This window comes from Marmota marmota, unplaced genomic scaffold (genome assembly GCF_001458135.2).
Source record: "Marmota marmota marmota unplaced genomic scaffold, marMar, whole genome shotgun sequence".
In the NCBI taxonomy this organism is placed as follows: domain Eukaryota; kingdom Metazoa; phylum Chordata; class Mammalia; order Rodentia; family Sciuridae; genus Marmota; species Marmota marmota.
Genome location: NW_025999842.1, coordinates 24839351 through 24859320, shown reverse-complemented (window position 1 = coordinate 24859320; position 19970 = coordinate 24839351). Strand labels below are relative to the sequence as shown.

The 19970-nt window shown below is 41.9% G+C and overlaps 2 protein-coding genes across 3 annotated transcripts in view; one reads left to right on the top strand and one right to left on the bottom strand.

Annotated features, from left to right (window-relative positions):
* The window catches only part of Bves (blood vessel epicardial substance), a 35008-nt gene extending 22589 nt beyond the window's left edge, over positions 1–12419 (top strand). For both annotated transcript variants that reach the window (XM_048815631.1, XM_015499692.2), the window contains one exon: positions 8645–12419. In XM_048815631.1, coding sequence (XP_048671588.1) covers positions 8645–8769 — 125 coding nt within the window. In that variant the 3' untranslated portion in view covers positions 8770–12419. The remainder of the gene's footprint in view (positions 1–8644) is intronic.
* A 6555-nt stretch (positions 12420–18974) lies between these two features.
* LOC107152831 (ATP synthase F(0) complex subunit C3, mitochondrial-like) lies at positions 18975–19484 on the bottom strand. The gene is given in 2 exon segments (XM_048809862.1): positions 18975–19379; positions 19382–19484. Coding segments are annotated over 2 exon segments (396 nt in total). The 5' UTR covers positions 19470–19484; the 3' UTR covers positions 18975–19071.
* Between the last annotated feature and the right edge of the window lie 486 nt (positions 19485–19970).

Here is a 19970-nt window from a genome sequence, read left to right as displayed (position 1 = left end):
TGTGATACAAAAGGCAGGATCAAAAGGGACAAGAAGTCCAAGATGTAGGAGAAGGGTCTAATGCCATCACATGCTTAGCCTTCCTCTCTGCTCCTGGGCCAAGCTGCTTCTCGTTAGGAAACCTGGCCACCTCCTCTCCTCATAAGGCTTTATCTCCCTGCAAATAATGTATAAATGTTCCCCCTTCCCCTCCCTCACACACAGATTGCTTTTGCTTGGCAGTTTTCCACTAATAAGTGGTGGTGAGCACAAGCATTGCCGTGGCAACAGGAGGGCATGTTATGTTTCCTTGAAAGTTGCAAAATTTTATTTTAGTTAATTGGGGACAAATAACCTATTGTCTGGATTGTGTTTTTTAAAAAGTGAGAGAAGCCGGGTGCAGGGGCACATGACTGTAATCCCAGTGGCTCCAGCTCCTCCAGAAGCTGAGGCAGGAGGATTACGAGTTCAAAGCCAGCCTCAGCAATTTAGCGAGGTCCTTAGCAACTTAGCTAGATCCTGTCTCTAAATGAAATATAAAAAAAGGACCGGGGATGTGGCTCATTGGTTAAGCACCCTTGGGTTCAATTCCCAGTACCAAAATAAATAAATAAATAAAAGTTTTAAGAAGGCAAGAGAAAATATAAGTGTTATATTATAGTCAATTGAAACTCATCTTCGCAAAAATTTGTTAAACTATTTTCTTCATGAAATAATTAAATTTGTGATGTTGCTGAAAATACTACAAAATGTTTAGAGAGATATTTCTCACTGAGAAGAAAGTCCCTGTGAATATTTTTATTGTTATTAGTGTCATGATGGTTCTCTGGAATCTACTAATCCCATATGACCTGGTTATACAAATATGCCTAAAACAAGTTAGTTTGCATCTGGTTAGTATTCTAGTCTGTAAAGACTAGCAATGTGTTCTGATATTGAGTTTCTCTCAGATCTCTTAGGTATTCATTTACCTGGAAAGATTAAACAACAACAAAAAAAAGCCAATATAGCATTCTTAGTTTCAAGGCTGGTTTTATAAAATAATCTCTTTAGCTCAATTTGTATTTCACTCCCACTGTGAATAGCCATAGACTTGTAAACAACAAGCTTTGCATGAATTATACAGAGTAAAAAGGAGATGTGATCAGGCATCACACACAGGGGGGTGAGCACATGTGTACTTCTTAAATCAACTCAAAGGGCAAGAGAAAAGCAATACTTACATTTTTGCAGATGAATAGCTTGGAGAGATTATATAACCTAGACAAGATCATTCTTGAGCGTTAAAACAAAGAAGTATTTAATATTTTTTAAGGTCTTGCTTTGTATTTTACCTCAGTTATCCCTATCAATTTGTCAGTTTGGGAATATCAACCACTACTGCAGCAGCTGACACATTCTGAGCCCTTCCGTTTGCATTTCCTTTAATTCTCACAGTCACCCTGTGGGTAGGTGTTCACCACCCCTTCTCAGGTTGAGGAGTATGATGCTTCTTCATGCATGGTCCCCAGCCAGCAGTGGCTGTGCTGACTCTAGAGCCCCATTCTCCCTGTCTAGCAGATGGCCTCTAGCCTCATATAGTATTTTCTCATCTATAAAGTGACAGAAAAGGGATTTTAAACGAGGGGGGGAGGGAGAAGGGCATTTTAAATCAAATATTTAAAAATTATCTATACCAGATAGTTATTTTTGAAAAAGAAATCTTACTTTGAAACAAACACACACACCCCTCACCTAATTTTAGTCCTGCTTCCAAGAAACAGTAACTTTGGAAAAAGTTTTGTTCAGAATGCTAAATAATGTGCTTTTAAAAAAATATTTTAGTGTATCCACTTAACCTTTGTTTTCTAAGGTAGCTCACTTCTAACTTCCCTTCCCCTTTCTGCTCCATATGGTAACATCACTGGTTTCTATATTTTTATTGTTTACCTTTGTAACAGTAAGTGATCTTCATAAGCCTCCCCATCTTTTTCTCTGCCATTTTTAAAGTTAAGTGCACTGGCAGCCCTACCCTTCTTTATTTTTTTCCACTTCGACCTTCAGACTGTTGTGGGTCTTTTGTTAACTACCAAGGTTGTTAACCGTTCTCTTATAACTATAGTTAAATTGTTCTTGCCTTGTGCATGGGTTGTTTCACAAAGTTTAAAAGAAATAAAAGTTGACATTATTATGGCTTCACCCAGAACCAAATAATGGGCTATGCCTAAGTTTATTGCTTTTTGGTTCCAATGTCATGACTTATTTTGTAAAAGGAAACTATTCCTAACATTGAGTACAGTGTATTCTTTTTTTGTGTACAACATAAAACTCATACCAGTTTTTTTTTAATCTGGATACTTTTCAAACTTGTTTTATTTTTAATTGACACATGACTGTCCATTTTTTATAGTACAGTGTGATGTTTTGACACATGTATACATTGTGTGATGCTCAAGTCAAGGTAACAGCCTTACCTTAAACATTCATTATTTCTTTGTGATGAGAACATTCAAAATCTTCTGTTTTGAAATATGCAACACATTGTTGTTAACTCCAGTCGCCCAACTGTGCAATAGAACCCCAGTGATGTGTTCCTACTGTCACCTTGTACCCGTCATGCTAGCTTACACTCTGTTCTTTCCCCTGAAGTCGTTTTGTGGCCCTGCTTGCGTTGGGAGGAAATGTCTTACCCACTGTGTCCCCACCATCTCCCGGCTTCTTTCTTATTCTTTTTGCTGAAAGCCACTTTATTTCATAACGTATCTGAGGGGTTCTTCTCTGTTTGAACTGTGCCTTTCCATACTGCTTTCTGCTTCTTTTTTCCTTCTCTTCTAGACCTTTTTTCTTCTCTTTGGCTTTTCTGTCTTTATATCCCCACTTTCTCAGTCCACCAATTCCGTGTCTTTCTCCCCAGTGACCTCCCTCTCAGAGCCTCCCAGCCGCCTGCCTCTCCCTGGACTGGTGGTCCCCTGGGCTGCTGCAGAGCTGCCATCTTGGAGCCTACCTTCACTCTCCTCCTGGATTTCTCCTCCTCTCTTTGACCCCATGGCAGGAAGGGGCCGCAGGACTTCCCTTCACCACAGCTGCTCACTCACAGCTGATGCCCTCTAACTGAGAGCTTGCCCCCCGGCTGAGTGGTCAGGAAATGATCTGAGGATGACCCCTTGGGCCAGAGAAAACCTGTTTCTAGGAGCCACTTACCTACAAGCCAGTTATCTCCCCATCCCCTTTTCTTCTTTTGGCAGTACTGGGAACTGAACTCAGGAGGGCTCTACCACTGAGCTATACCCCCAGCTGTTTTTTAATTTTACTTTGAAATGGTTCTGCTGAAGCCAGCCCTGAACTTTCGATCTTCCCACCTCAGCTTCCCAAATTGCTAGATTACAGGTGTGCACCAGTATGCCCAGCCATCTACTCTAATTTTGTACACTTTGCTTGAGTTCCTCAATGATGGTGCTGAGTCCATTTAAAGGAAGATTAGGAGGAAAGGCAATAGTAACCCTTCAATATTATTGTTCAAAAAGCTTCAATTCAAACTCAATTAAAAAGAAAATAGTCTCTGAAGCTCTAACTCAATGGGAGAGCACTTGCCTATCATGCACAAGACCGTCCCCCACCACACACACAAAAAAAGAAATCTGATAAAAATAAGCAAAGGCAAGAAAAAGGATGATGATTCTAAGAAGTCATTACATTCTTCCCCATCCCCATTCATCAAAAATTGTATAACCTAATTAAAATTCTAAACCCCTTATAAGGTTTTTAATTACTTGCTAAAGCTATTGGCCAGATGGTTAAACATAATAAAAATAATAACACTCTGAGAGGAATGAAGAAAATGTTATCAAATTGAACAGGGGAGAGGGAGAGTAATCTGAGAACATTACATTTAGATAGATCGCAAAAGCACTGCTCCTTTTAAAAAAAGTGATTCTTGTAGCATGAGAAGTCATTTGACAAACTTCATATCATGCTGCTTATTTGCAGCTCTGACTTGAGGTAGGTTACTAAACCGCAGGAATACGCATGACTTTTCACTATGGATTTAAGAGTAAAAAAAAATGTTTGCTTTTACTTCCTAGAAGAGGGACTCAGACCTTCATGTAATTACAAGGCCACTGAAGTAGAAATGAGCTTAGAAGGGACAGAATTATGACAAAGGGAATATCTCTTGCCTTTGTCCTACTGTGTGTACCAGGGTTTTGACTGTCTGTCTCTCATACACACACAGACACACACACACACCACCCATCTCTGGTTCATGTATAAAAAGGTTTCTGTGGCTCCTAACTCAGGAAGACAGGGAAGGCTGTGCCGGGGCCTGAGCCCAACCTTCACAGAGGCCTGTATCTGGTTTGCACTGTGGGCAAGGACCCTGGAGGGCATGCATTGGTGCCTCACAGTAAGATCCCATCCTCCTCAGCTAGGAGCAGGCAGCAGCGGCTGTCCAAACAGGTCTGCTGAGGAGAGACCCGGATGGGTGCCATGGTGCCGTCACCCACTGCCTTCTGTAACAGCAGAGGTTTCCTCTTTTTGATTCAGGGCTTTTACTACTAATTAGATGTTAGTCTTCCACATTTGCTCAAAGCCTGGGCTTTTGATATTTTCTTTCTGACCCTCCAGAATGCAGTTGGTGCTATAGTTTTCTCCCTCACCTGAACATACTGGGAACATGACATCCAGCTCAGAGACCAGTGCAGCTCCACTGGCTGCACCTTCTCGGTATGCTGGTATCTACAGGAAAGGATGGGGCAGATGTTATTTTTTGCCACTTGGTGTAATATGGAACGTGGCCCAAGCAACAGTAGCTCTTGACATTACTGTTTAACAGTTTCACACCTGATAAGTGTGGAGTACAATTCAGTCTGAAACTGTATATTTCATGTACTTTTATAGTAAACTGTGCTAATTAGAAGCCAGAGTCTAGCAAATTGAAAGACAGTTTTAGCTAAAAGCAAAAAAAAATAAAAATAATAATTATAATCTCTTCCTGATCATGACAAATGCTTCAGGATATAGTTAACTATCCCTGTCTCCCAAATGTAAAAGTGGCTTTAATAGAAGAATTATTTAATAACCAGTTTTCTGGAAAATTTATGGATATGGAATTGTTTGCCCCTCTAAAACTTAGAGTCAATGAGAAGCAAAGCATTATTCAGAGGTTGTAGATATCCTAGTAAGGTCCTTGAAGGGCAAAAGTAATGTAAAAGGCACTTAACTAATGATAAGCTCCATTTCTTCCTCTCTCCTTGCATTTATGTAAGATGGTTGGGCCTTCAGGACAAATTTCTGATGATGCTTCAGTGCATAAAATTAATGAAAACCCAGGCAAACTTCTAAAAGGAATGCATTAAGGGCCAGCTTGTGAAATGTAAGCTAGTTCCCTTGCAGTGTGATATTCCCTGATTTTTTGTTGTTGTTGTTGTTCATACTCCAAATTGCTTTTCTATTATTAGGAGGGCAAGGAAATCATTTCCAGCCATGTAGTGATGACCTGATCTATGCATTGAACAAGGAGGTTTCCTGGTGGGGTTGGGGAATAGCACATATCTGGGTGGTGCCAGTTGAACTCCTTGCATTTCAAAGCCAGCCTTTCTGCTAGCATCACAGTCCTGGAGTCCTAGATCAGACTCAGGTGATCTTTATTTTGTTGGCTGTTAATATCACAGTTGGCCCCAGTGATGCTTGCGGCCTAGAATGACATGGCCATAAAAGTGTGCACCCTGTGTGGCTCTGATTCCTAGTTAGGGGTCAGGCAGCCAAGAGACAGTGGGTAGCTTCTGTCAGTTACAAGGCAGGCCTTGTTCCTCACATCTGCCACTGTGAGAGAAGCACATCCAGGCAGTGTTCTTGAGGCCTGGGACTTGTAGGGTTTGTAGACTCTAACTCAACCACAGGGTCTGAAGTAAAAGTGAATCAAGTATTCTCAGAATTTTGTAGAGAAGTTAAGTCTTGCTCTAGTTTGAGTAGCTCACTCCCCCTCATGAGAAATGAAGTCATCCACAGCAGCTACCCTTCTGTTTTCTTCCTCAGGTTTTCCTTGCTTTAGCTTCTGAGTATAAAACAGAAAAAATAGTGTGGACACAGTGAGGATGAATTGCTCTGAAAAGCATTTTGAGTTCCTGAGAAATAAAGTGAGAGTCAGAAACCAGGTCTGATCCATTTTGGAGATCTGATCCAGGACAATTTAACCCAGAGTGTAGCACCTTGCAATCACTCACTGACTCTTTTTGCTGATTCGATGAAACGGTTTTAGCAAGTGATAGCACTATTAAGCCTTATTGATGTTTCCTTGAGAAGACAGAGCTCTGGCCATGCTGTAAGAAGTGTGGAATCAGCCAATTATGTGAAAGTGATTTCCTTCAACTGCAGTGAGGGATAGTCACTCAGCCTCAAAAATATAGCCCATTCCCTGGCCTCTAGTCCAATGCAGACAGAAGCCACATGCAGAGTGGTTAAAACAAGAGACTCAGAAAATATTTTCATGGTTCAAATCTCTGCATGAAGGGGGATGAGGTTTCCTAGTGAGAATTTTCCAGGACCTGAGGCCTGCCTGCCATGCGGGAAGGTCAGCAGTTTGGGGCTCGGTCTGTCCCAGATTAAACATGTTGGCCATGCATGTTTCCCACATCCTCAGCATCAACTTGTGAAATTCCCCATGTGTTGTTTCAGAGGAGGGATTTTTACCCCCATCACTGTGTGCTTAATTCTGATGGCTCTAGCTTTGTATGGGGAACTTCTGTGAGACTGCAGGAGAGAAGAGCCTACAGCCTCAAGGCGCTTGCTTTCCAGGAAGGAGAGAAGCAAGTACTGTTATCACAATGTGATGCAGAATTGATGCTAGAAGCTCCCCACAGAGGGAGTTGGGATTGCACATGAAGGAACCCTGTCAAGGAGTCCTGTCTTGAGGAATATGTGGATAGGAATTTGGTGACAAGGATAAGAGGTAGAAAAGAAAGAGGGAAAGCCTGGGGTGGCTTTAGAGAGCAGCGAATTTCCAAGGGCTTAGACCAGAAGGAGGAAAGAGGCCCAGCTTGGAGAGCCCTGGATGTCACCTCTAGAGTTGTAGACTCTTCTTATCCTTTTAATTTTATATAGTAAGTATGATGACTATTTTGCCCAGACAAATATTGTGAGAACAGAATAAATTTTTTCCCAGAGAAGCTGAAAGTGGGGGTATAGCTCAGCGGTAAAGTGCTTGCCTATTATGCCCAAGGCCCTGGGTTCAGTCTCCACCACCACAAATAAAATATAACAGGAAGTTAATTTTTTCTTATTTCTGAAAACAGTGCAATGATAAGTGAAGTAGTTGAGAGGGTCCGATACCCTTTTGGCTCCAAGGTGGATACCAGCCTCAGTATACTATAGATTATCACCTCCGGTTTGACAGACAGGCTTAACAACTATAGACCAATTAGTCCAACTTCCTCAGACAAAATAAATGTAGCATGTTTCTGGTATGTGGATCATCAATTATGTCTAAATGCTCTGTGTTATTGATTTGGCTTAGCAGTGCCATCTTATGCCTTAAGGGTTTGTTTTATCTGATCGCAAATATTCAACATCAGTTAATATTTTATGAAACTTGATCATAACTTGAGGCTAGGAATAGGATAGAAACCATGGCTATGGCAAAGACAATTTTGCTACACTCAGGACAGCTGAGACCAGAAACACAAACCCCTACTGAGCACAAATCCCATTTCCTGTATTGATGTTTCTATGGGCAATAGTGAGTTTTGACAGATATTCTCATTATTTATATAATCACTTTCCTCCAAGGACCATATTAATCAATGTTATATTCTCACAGACATTTACAAAGTGATTATTTACATCCCAGGTATGATCTAAGAGCTTTACAAATATTGTCATTTAACCCACATAATCACCATTTGAAGTAGATTCTGTTTTTATTATTCCTGTTTCACAGAAAAGGGAATCAAGACACTTAGTGGTCCCAAGGTCATATAGATGGTATTCATTGCCATTTGAATAGACTGGTGAATTAAAGTGGGTTGTTTGATGTCTCTGGAGTGGAAATGGATTAAAAACTTGCCGGAGAATATTGCATTCTATACTTTGCGGCACGATTCTGTTCTTGGACCATTTTAATTGAGCTCATTATCCATAGTTTATGTCAGTAGTTATCTTTCAAGAAACTTTCCTCCCCTCCCCCCAGGTCTTTCTTCCTGATGGCTTGACTCTCCCCTTCCTTATCAGTCCAGGGAATGGCTGGACCAGAGGTGGCAAGAAACATACATTAGGAGATAGTACAGATGGAATTAAATTCCATAGCTTAGAAATAGAACTATTCTTTAGGGAAATTAGGAGTCAAATCAACTTTCAAGGGCCAATACTGGATACCAGTCACCATGTATGACGTTAAAGTAGGAAAATGTATTCTGAGTCCTACATAGCCTTTGGGCAGGCACTATCTATGTTTAAGAAGCTCATATCATCTAAGCACATGTGGTGGAAATCTGTTCCACATCTGTTCCATTTTGACTCATTCTTGACTTCATTGTTTTGTGGAAATACTAAATTTAGGGACATTGCACTCCTCCTAGTAGCCATTGATTCATCCAGAGTTTTATTTTCAAGTGGAGGTTCATGGTTGACACATCACACCACTATTGGGGCAGGTTATACATTCAGCAGTTTTCCTTTCTGGTTTTCTCCACAGACGTGTCTTCCCCACAGCATCGATCTTCTACCAAGATGAAGCCTATAGAGGAAGGGGTGGAGGATGATGACGAGGTCTTTGAACCAGTGTCTCCAAACACATTGAAAGTTCATCAGCTGCCTTGATCAGAATTCAACTTACCCAGGTGGAAACTGTCCTGAAGAGATCATGAGAAAATACCAGCACTTTTTCATGGCTTTTAGATTATTCTACTTCACTGCACTAAAGCTGGCACAGTCTGAGGGCAGGAAAGCGAGAAATGGTCAAAGATAGAAAAGTCATTTTTCCTGTCCTTTTTATTCGTCAGCTTTTTTAAGTTTTATTGAGCCTTCTGTACTAAACCTCGTTCTATTTTGAGATAGATATTTTCACAGTATTTTCTAGATACAGCATAGTATTGTTTTAACTGTTAAAATCTTAGGGCTCCAGTGCAAATGCTTTTTCACTTATTTTTCCAAGTTGCATCTTATTTTCCTCATGGAGAATTTTTTTTTCTCTACCATGGCAATCTAAAATAGGTTGTCCATTTGATAATTTTAATAAATGATATAAATTGAAATTAAGGGTGAGGTCATGTTAGAAAGCAGGGAATGGTTTGCTTTGCTCAATTGATTTTTTTATGGGAAATTTTAGAGAAAGATGCAATTCGACTGGTTTTCTTTTTCTCCCAGGCTAGAAGTGTTCCTTCACTAGATTACATTACTCATTTGAGCACTGTAAATAGCTCCATAATGACCAAACTCATCTGAGTGAACTCACATTGCCCTTATATTATGCCATGTATCTGCTGGTCTGAAACCTGAAGCTGGAATGATAATAAACAGAAGCATTTCTGAGCTCAGCATCATATTCAGCTCAACTCGGCCTCCTTGCAATTTGGAGCCATCTTGCACCAAACCACTGGATATAGAAATGCTTTACTTGCAGGGAATTGAGGGAAGTCAAGTGGCTGAGCAAGGTCCACGGGATAAGGTAGTGGAGGTCAGCTTCCTTCTTTGGTCTGCTTCTGGAGTGTCATGTTGTTCTCTAGAGGCCAGATACTCAGTCCCAGAGCTGTGGACTATGAATGCAGCTGTGGGGTACATGGTTCACCTCAGGTCATGCTATGGATGCCCACCCAACCTAGAGGGCCTCTGGGGGCCTTGATTCCACATCTCACCTTTCTGCTAGAATCATATTTCAGCCAACAGTTATATTTGGCTGGTGGGAAATGACTTGCTTAAATAGTCTGGTTATTGTGTCTGTGGCACATGGCCAGGCCACTCAGTTGAATGAGGCCCGTTGATTGGCTATGCTAGTTGCATCCCATTCATGTTCATTTTTTTCTTACTTCCTAGAACCATCCCCATCACATTAAATAGCTAAGCAAAGTTCCAAATGAAATTAGCTTCAGGTGAACCGAGCCCAAAACAGTATCTCTTGCCATGAGGTGACTTCTGTTAGAGAACTAAAGGAAATGAGCCAGTCTAGGGCCACCTCATTTTCCTACATCCATTTCTTTGAAGCTAGGTATTTTATATTTCACTTGAGTTAAATTTACATGCTAGGTCACTCCTTGAGGACATTGACAGCTCCAGCTGTGTCCTCTAGCTCCTGACACCTTTATCAAATACTAGCTCATTCATGTCAGAGTGAAAGGGCCGACTTCTCTTTACTAGTATGGCAGTCTCTTCAGTGTTTTAAGTTAAGAATTTATTTTGGAGAAGTGAAGCCGTGGTGAATGGTGTACTTGGCCTTGGCTTTAAGATTGGAGCCATCTATTAGACTGAACCATCTCTTTATGATCTGAGAGCACACACACACACACACACACACGCACGCAACTATGATGTGATCATGTAGGTGCTGCTTTCTTTTAACCACTGGAGTGAGGTCAGGTAGTGCATTTAGTTTACACATGCATAAGACTAATTTGCAAAATCATTCTGTAGAGTAATTAGATATGACATCCTTCCCTGAGGACAAAGTAATTTTAGATTCTGCTGCAGCTACATTTTAAATGTTCTATGGATCCATGGAAACTTGTAGTTTTCTTACCCTGACCCATCTTCTGACTAGCTCATCTCACTTTGTTAACCCCAAGTGACAGAGAAGGTCATCTCTAGTGAACAGCCTTGTTGTGTTTTGCAGGTTATTTTCTATAGTGCTGGGAGCAAAACTGTTTTTAAAGCACACTGCTAAAAGTAGGTGATATAAAAAGAAAAGAAAATTTACTGTTTTGCTAAGGTGTGTATGTGTGAAAGAGACAGAGAGAGAGAGGCTCTCTAGATAAGACTGTAATGTCAAGGTAGAAGAGCCACTTAGCCTGAATAGAGAACATGAAACTATTTTTAAATGCACACTGCCAAGGAAAACAATGAGATTCAGAGAAAAGGAGCCTTAAGCAAGCCATTGAATAGGCCTCCCATATGGACTTGACTGCAAGTTAGCAGATAAGAAAACAGAAAAGAATATCAAGTGTAAAACCTCCTATGGATGACTTTAAATTCATTCATATAAACGAACAACTGTATCTTTGTGTAACACATAAATACATAGATAAAAACATGTTTGCTGCCAAAGTCCCCAATAGGATGCTTCCAGTGTTTTTGGCATTTACTTAGCTGTGTGATCAATGTTCTGAAAATGGCCTGAAAAAATTATTCTATATATAACCCTGAATCTATATTTAAATATAGCATCGAGTCAGTTGTATGAATCTAGAATGTAATTATACTAGAATCTGTCATTTAAAATATTTTGAGATCCCTCCGAAATATTTATATTTATAAAAAGAATAAGATAGCAAAGATACTATATAACTCCTCTATGATGTTTATCTAATATCTTAAATTAGTAATAATGGGTGCTATATGATTATATTTCAGTCACTCTCCTTGGTTTTTTGGAGTCTTTTCCATTTCTCTCATCACTCAGTTTCATTTTAACCATGGGTCACATTTTGTGCTAGGAGCTACCAGTTTCTGCCTCTTAGGTCCTATCATGGCCCCAAAGACAGTCATTTGACTGCTGTTCCTTTATGGAAAGCTGATGTAACCTACACACTGCCATGTCCCCAGTACACCCAGATAAAGAGGCAGGTGCCTGCAGTAAAATTCCATGCTACTGTGTGGTGGCTCCCAGCCAACCACATGGCCTCAGCCTCAACCCTTGGGAAAGTGATCTCTTCCTCCTTGCAAACCCCAAGGTGCAGCTCCAAGGATTTGCTTTTTTTTTTCTTCCCCCTTTAATTTCCCTGGTCATTTCTTAAGCTACTGTATAGAAACCTTTGACCCTGCTACACCTCGGTTTCCTCTCCCTTTTCCCTTCCCAACCCTGGTTTTCCAACCTCATTTTCTAACTGTTACCAACTAGAGCAATTAGAATTCCCACCTACTCAACTCAGAGTAGCAAGGATTCAGTGGGGTGTTATGAGGGGACTGGGGGCCGAGGCATATGCACTGCCCTGATTCTACTCCTCCAAAGACAGCTCTCACTGACGTAGCCATGATTGACCACAGAGCCCAACACCTTGGGTGTAACACTGGTGTGTCATAAACTCAAGAAGTCTGCGTCTAAGTACTATTTGCAGGGTTTTCTGTTATCCTTACAACATAGTTTTAAAATACGTGAGGATTTTATGAGTGCTTTATACAGACACATTATAGCAAAGTGTTTTTAGGTACCATTTACATTGATAACATTATAATAAGAATATGTTATGTCTGAATACAGACTTATTGTTTAAAATGTCTTCATATATTGCTACTCGATCAAATAAATTTCTTAGAAAATGTGCATGTTTTTTTATTTCACTCCTCTTACAAATGACTTGTTTAGTGTTTGATTCACTTACCTCCAGAGGTTATGGGAATCGCTCTGATTTAGATAGATGGTCTGAGCACAGTGACAAAAGTGATGCTCTTGGGTCAGTGTCACAATTTCAAGGTGGGTCTGCCATCTTGGTTGCCTGAAAGGTAGAAGGCCACAGGCAGCAGAGACAGTGTTGACTGGATGCAGCACCTGAGAAGACTTCAAAATTTCACCACATCTGATATTCCCTTCTAGTTTCAAAAGACTCAAAACATATCAGGAGTCACATGAAGGAGTTTCAGAGAAACTTTCCCTGGATCTGTTCTGGGGTGGGCAATGGGGAACAGTCTTCTCTTGGAGAAACCCACATTTTCTTCCATGACCTCTCTGAGGTATTGGAATGGAAACTTGACAGACCACCTCTTGGCCTTCAGGAGCCAATCTCTGGCACCTAAAAAACTTGCCTCAGTCAGCTCCAAGGTTAGACTCAAATGCATTTTATAGGATAGGTGACTCAATGATCCATATCACCTAAGCCCGATGTCCAGGTTTTGGGGCCCTGAACTTCTTGCTGAGCCAACTGTAGGGTAGCTTGCCTTACCTGTCTGTGCTAAGGCCTAAGAGTTTCTGTGTGTCCACTTGTGTCTATGAACAGGCATGGATACACTCTACTATCAGGTAATATTGACAGGCCTTGGCTCTGGGTTTATGGGAACAGAGGTGGTGGTGAGGGAGAGGGACATGTCAAGGATTTCTAGTCACATTCCTGCTGATCTTTTCCTGGCTAGTGGCATGGCAGACGACCAGCTTTCAGTGAAAAGCCTGAGTATCTTCTTCATGCTGCGTTTTTGAGGGGCCTTTGGAATAGTGGAGAGATGTCAAGTAGGCAGCTGGATACCCAAGTTTGGAACTCAGTGGAGAGGTCTTGGCTGAAGATCCAGATTTCAAGCTGAAGATGGCACTATGAGCTTGACAGCTTCCAAATACACAAAGATTATTTTGGGAAGGTGTTTATTTTTCCCCTAGTGAATAAATGAATAATATTTAACGAACAAGTAACTTTTTGATCTTTTATTTTGAAATGTGTTAAAAATCAAAGATATACATAACTCAGAGAGCCAGCATTTTTAAACAGTTAACACATGATGTTGTAAGGTCATGTAAGAGGGCAAGGTCCTGTGGTAGCTAGAACAATGTAACAGCACAAGCAGGTAGTGTGGTTTCAGGTTCCACATTGCAACTGACCTTTCAGAACTCTCACTGGTAGACTTTTCTTGTGGCATTAAGAATATCCACAATTAGCCGGGCACAATGGCACATGCCTGTAATCTCAGCAGGTTGGGAGGCTAAGGCAGGAAGATCACGAGTTCAAAGTCAGCCTTAGCAACTTAGCAAGGCCCTAAGCAACTTAACAAGATCCTGTCTCTAAATAAAATATTAAAAAAGCTGGGGATATGGCTCAGTGGTTAAGCACCCTGGGTTCAATCCCTGGCACCCCCCCCCCCCCAAAAAAAAGGAATATCCACAATTGCCTCTAAGGTTTATTAAAGTCTCTTCCCTTTTCCAAAGTCTATTTCAGGCCATATTTTCTTCATATACTTCAACCAAAACACCATACTGCATCATACTGAATGCAAAGCAGATGTGAGAATCCAGTTCTGTCTTCTATTAAGCCAGACTTTTTAAAGAGTTGTAAAAATATAACACAAAGTCACTCTATAAAGATATAACACAAAGTTTTTCTTTAGTTTTCTATAATATTTTTCAAGACAAATGTTCTTTAGTATATTCTTTTTTAAATGAAATAATATCATTCTCTAAGCACCTCCAATTCTGGCCTCTGTCACCCTCACCTGGTTCCCGCAATAGAACCCCAACTTTTCCCTCAGCCTCTGACTTCATGTTTGCCAGTCAACCTTTGTGCAGGTGCCAGAGTAATCTGAAAAATTTCAAGAAGGCCAGGTTCAATGGTGCACACACATAATCCCAGCAGCTTGGGAGGATGAGAGGAGGATCTCAAGTTCAAGGCCAGCCTCAGCAACATCAGAGGCACTAAGCAACTCAGGGAGACCCTGTCTCTAAATAAAATACAAAATATGTCTGGGGATGTGGCTCAGTGGTCAAGTGCCCCTGAGTTCAATCCCTGGTACCACCCCCACCCCCCGCAAAAAAAAGAAAATTTGCAAAGAGATGAAAACCTTTTGATGGGGCCTCCTTACATAAGAGAAAAGCCTATGTTTTAGGCACTGCCCCTATCCAGTCATCCCTCTTCCTGCACACCAGGCAAGCAAGCAGTGACTTTAGTCTCCGAGTTCAACACACTCCAGCCCACCTGGGCTGGAAATGCCTGCTCTTCCCCCTCCAGCAGGGTCCATGATAAGCTTCTGTGTCTCCCAATTCTCCCAGTTACATGCTGCACTTCTGGAGAGTTAGCCTCCCCCCACTTCCCCCTCTGCTGCCACGGATGCACACCCACAGCGTGGCTTTGTGTTATAGCTGGTTCTTATCAGAACTTTCCACACCTGCAGATTTAACCCACCCTAAATCAAAATATTGGGGAGGGGGTTGTGTTTCTACTGAGCATGTATAGATTTTTTTCTTGTTATAATACCCTAAACAACACAGTATAATCGCGTTCATAACATTTCATTGTATTAGATACAATAAGTAATCTAGAGACGATTTAAAGTATACAGAAGGTGGTATGCAAAATAGGGATGCAGTTTGCATAAGGCACTTGGGCATCTGGTGGGACCCTGGAACTAATCCACCACAGGCACTGGAGTGACTGCATAGCCACAGCAGGGGCACATCTGCTTAGGTTCTAAAGGTCACTTCAGCTCCTTGTTGAATTTAACAAAACTTTCTTTCACTTAAGCCCTCTATTTGAACATACAACAGTTCTGAAAAAGTGGCTGAGCAGGCATTGATGTCTCCTTTCTAGAAGGGAGAGAAGCACAGAGAAAATAAATGACTGGCCTAAGGTCACATGGCTGGCAGGTGACACAAGTAGGACCCAACACCTGGTTGGTCTGGACTCTTTTCCACTTCCACCTTACAACTTGGAAATCCTTGTTTGTTCCAATGGTGTTTTTACTTTAAGGCCTGATTCTCATTGCATTTGGGGGTCATTTTTATTTTCACAGTTCCAGCACTGTCTGTGCCCACTTCTTCTTGGTTCCTGTGTCACTGGATCCTGGATGGTTGATGCTGCATTAATTATTAACTTGCTATTTATTGGGACAAACTTATCCTCAATGACTTTCAAGGTCTCCCAGCTCTCTTCTTCATCCTGTCATGAAAAAATTCACCTCCTTCTGTTGCTAAAAGCGTGGTCCTTGTCCCCGATGCCAATCCAATAGTGGGGACAGAGTTTTGAGAAAAAGGAAAAAGATGGTTTATTGCTTTGCTAGCAAAGGAGAAACACAGGGGACTCCTGTGCCAAAGGCTATGATTCCGCCCATCAGCAGGAACAGGGGGCTTTTATAGAGGTGTTTCAGAGAAAATGAAATTAGGGAGGAAAGATCAGGGAAAAGTTTCGAGAAAAGAAGATCAGGGAGGAGAAGGTCATGGAGAAGGAGGTTGGGAAAAAAGAAAATAAAACATGAAAGTTTCAAAGCCACAAGGGATATAGTCAAAGCATCAAGTGAACCCCTGTTACATGTCCGGTATCCAGCTATGCCTGTCAAACTTCTTACCTGCCATTCATTCATCAAGCAAAACAATGCTATGGTACTTAGCATTGCTGGGCCAGCACCCAGGCCTGCTCCCTAGAGAAGGTAGCATCACAACTCCATATTTTTATGCTATTTTAAAACAACTCATACAGGAAGGGTACCTTGTGCCTTAAATGATTATAGCCATTTAATTCTACATATAATTATACCATTTGTGCAGAGACTGGCTGAGGTGAAAACTCAGAAGGATACAGACGTGGAACAAACCTCTGGCCCAATCTCCCAATGGGCCAGCTCCATTCTACACAAACCACCCAAACTGAACTAAACTGAAGCACAAACGGATCATGTTCATAAATGCAACCCAGCTAGGACCCCACCTTTTTCTCAAAATTCTGACCTCATTATTGGATTGGCATTGGGGACAAGGACCCCACTTCTCTGCTTCCCTCCTCTCCAGTTTTCTTAGATGGTATAAAGCTACCACCACATCTTGGTCTCAGATTCTTTCCTGAGGTTATCAAGGGGTTTGCATGCTGAAATGCACACATATTTCTACAGCGGCCTTTTCTTAGAAAAACTTAAACTATTGGCCTATGATTTGTCAGCTCATGTGAAAACGAGGGGTCCTAGTTACATTTTGCCTAACAGATTTCTCATCTATGTGGTTCACCCCGACCTTGCTTTTAGATCAAAGCGGCTCTAAAGCACAAAGATAAAAGAGACAGAATCGTGCCTCAGACTTGGCTCTAAGGTCAGATGTGTCTCTGAACACCAGCTGTCAAAATCTCTGGGGGCCACAGTATCCTATATGTACACTTTAAACTTCCCTAACATATACTTGGCTCTCAGGTTAGTCCTCATCCCCTTTCTGATTGTCAAGTTGAATCCTTAAGCCTTCTGGAATCTTGGCAACCACATCCTTATAGAGAGCCAAAGGGACAGGGAACCCTTACAAGGCCACTTCTGCTTACTGCAGAAATGGCTGAAAGCTGGGTACCTTAGCACTCCCTCACTTCTCTGGACATGTTTGACTGGGGCAGAAGAAGAGCCAATCCTCCACATCAGGCTGTGGAGATGCTCTGAGGTGGTAGAAAACACCAACCTTGATTCAATCATCTCCACGAGGTGACAAGAAGGAAGAATGTGTTTAGCTGTGGCTAGCATTTAGCACATTTTGAACTAATTCCATTGCTTATCTTCAAGTACCTATAAACTGGGAGCAGGTAGAATGGATCTGCATGGAACACCTAATGGGTATGTTTTGCCCTTAAGAAGGATGGAAAGCTGGGCGTGGTGGTACATGCCTGTAAACCCAGCAACTCAGGAGGCTAGGGGTGGGGGGAATTGCAAGTTCAAAGCTAGGAATTTTGGGCTGTTCTTGAAATAAAAAATAAAAAGGGCTGTGTGTGTAGCTCAGTGGCAAAGCACCCCTGGGAGAAGAAGAAGGAGGAGGAGAAGGAGAAGGAGAAGAAAATAAAAGGATGGAGAGAAGTTCTTGTAGAAGCAGGTTTTCAAAAATTCACAGACTTGTATTTGGCCATTAGTTTACGTTGGGAGATTGGGCAAGTCATATCTCCTATTTGGGCCTCAGTTTCACCTGTACAATAAGATTAGACCAGGTGAGGGCTCTTCCACCTCTGTGTCCCTGGTTCCAAATGAGCACATTTTAAGGACTGGAATGATCTCTCTTTGCTCCATGTGTCTCTTGTTATCCAACTGCATGAAGGTGAGGATCTTTTTTTTTTTTTTTTTAATGAGAATGATCTGGGTGATTAGACAGTCTCCCCAGCTGCCCCACCCACTATCCTGTCTATCCAAAAGAGCATTTACAACCTTGCCCTGTCCTTCACTAATGCTGTGTTGGCTTAAGGTCACATCATTATTACTATTCAGAAATATATTGGATCCTTTCATCACCAGTGTTCAACATTTTTCCTTTTAAACCATTCAAAAAAGTTTTTCAAAAGTTATCCTCAAAGCAGCTGAAAAAAAAAAAAACCCTCCAGAATAATGTTAATCAAGACTTTCCTCTGGAGAAGACAGAATTGTTGAATTTTAGAGCAAATTCAGTATGTAAATTATAACTAGTGCAAAAGTCTCAAACTGAAGTATGCATCAGAACAATCTGGATGCTCCCAGTTTGCTGGGCCCTGCCTCCAGAGTCTGATTCAGTACATCTGAGGCAGGGATCATAGATCCACATTTCTAAATTCTGATGATACTGTCATTCAGGGAGATATTATGATTTAAACATGAGGTGTCCCCCCAAAACTCATGTGTAAGACAATGCAAGAAAGTTTGGAGGTGAAATGATTGAGTTATGAGAGCCTTAATCTAATCAGTGCAAAATCCACTTGAATGGATTAACTGGGTGGTGACTATAGGCAGATAGGGTGTGGCTGAAGAAGGTGTGTCACTGGGGGCACGCCTTTGGGGAATATATTTGGTGAGTGGAGCTCTGCTTCCTGATTGCTATGCACTGAGCTGCTTTCCTCCACCACACCCTTCCACCATGATGTTCTGCCTCACCTTGAGCCTGGAGTTGTAAAGTTAGTCTATGGACTGAGACCTCTGAAACCATGAGCCAAATAAACTCTTCCTCCTCTAATTGTTTTTGTCAGGTCTTTTGGTCACAGTAACAAAAAAGCTGACTAAAACAGGAGACCACACTTTGATGGCCCTTAACTAGTCAATCTCATCCCCTTACTTGACAGGTGAGGAAACTATGGTTAGAAAAATTAAATGCAAGTGTCTTATTCTTTCTGTTCCTATAATGAAATACCTGAAGTTGAGTTAATTCTTTTTTTAAAAATTTTTCATCTTTAATGAAATGACTTTGGAAATAATGTGCATTTCCATGACACCAATACTACAGTTTTTGGAGTCACACAGTAAGATACACAGAATTACATCCATAATTACTATGAATGCCAACATTTCAAGTAGTAATTTCTGTTACATGGCAAACAAGATCAAGAAAGCAACCATCAAACAAAAGAGACCCATAGCTTCAGACAAGGCAAATCCCAGGAGAGCATATGAGAACAGCTGCTGCTTCAGCGAAGGATTTCTGGCATAACCAATGAAAAGGCTGCCAAAGACTGTTCCAATACCAGCACCAGAACCAGCCATTCCTACTGTTGCAGCACCTGAACCAATAAATTTGGCAGCAGTATCAATGTCTCCGCTGATTGCACTGGTCTGAAACTCCCTTTGGATTAGCTGACATTCACCATTCTGGGCCCCATTAAAAGCTGTAGAGCTTCTCCAGGTCTAGTCTCTGGTCAAGATAACACTGATACAGAAATTGGTCTGGAATCAGCTCGGATCAGAGCGGGGGTGCAGGTAAACATCTTAGACTCCTTGGGGCGGTGGGGTTGGAGGATCTAGGTGACAGGCGACATGACGTGGGCTCCTCTCCTGCTTTCTCTCTGCCCGGGAAGTGGCAGCGGAGGCGGCAGAGATTAAAGGAGTGGGGCCTGAGTAAGTTCTTTTTAAAAAGGTTAATTCAGAGGCGGAACGGTGACCACCAGCAGAAAAGGCCCAGTGGCCCACAGCTGAACAGAGCTTCCAATCACTCCTGTAAGGTAGGCGGGCCTGCGACCCACCAGCAGAAGAGGAGCAGCTGCCTGCTGAGAGGCAGAGCCGCCCCCTCCCCCAGCGCTGGCAAGGTAGAGGGAACTGTGACCATCCACAGAGCAGGCCCAGCGGCCTGCTGAGGGGCAGAGCCGCCCCCCACCCCCAGCGCCTGCCAGGTAGGCGGAACGGTGACCACCGGCAGAAAAGGCCCAGTGGCCCACGGCTGAACAGAGCTTCCAATCACTCCTGCAAGGTAGGCGGGCCTGCGACCCACC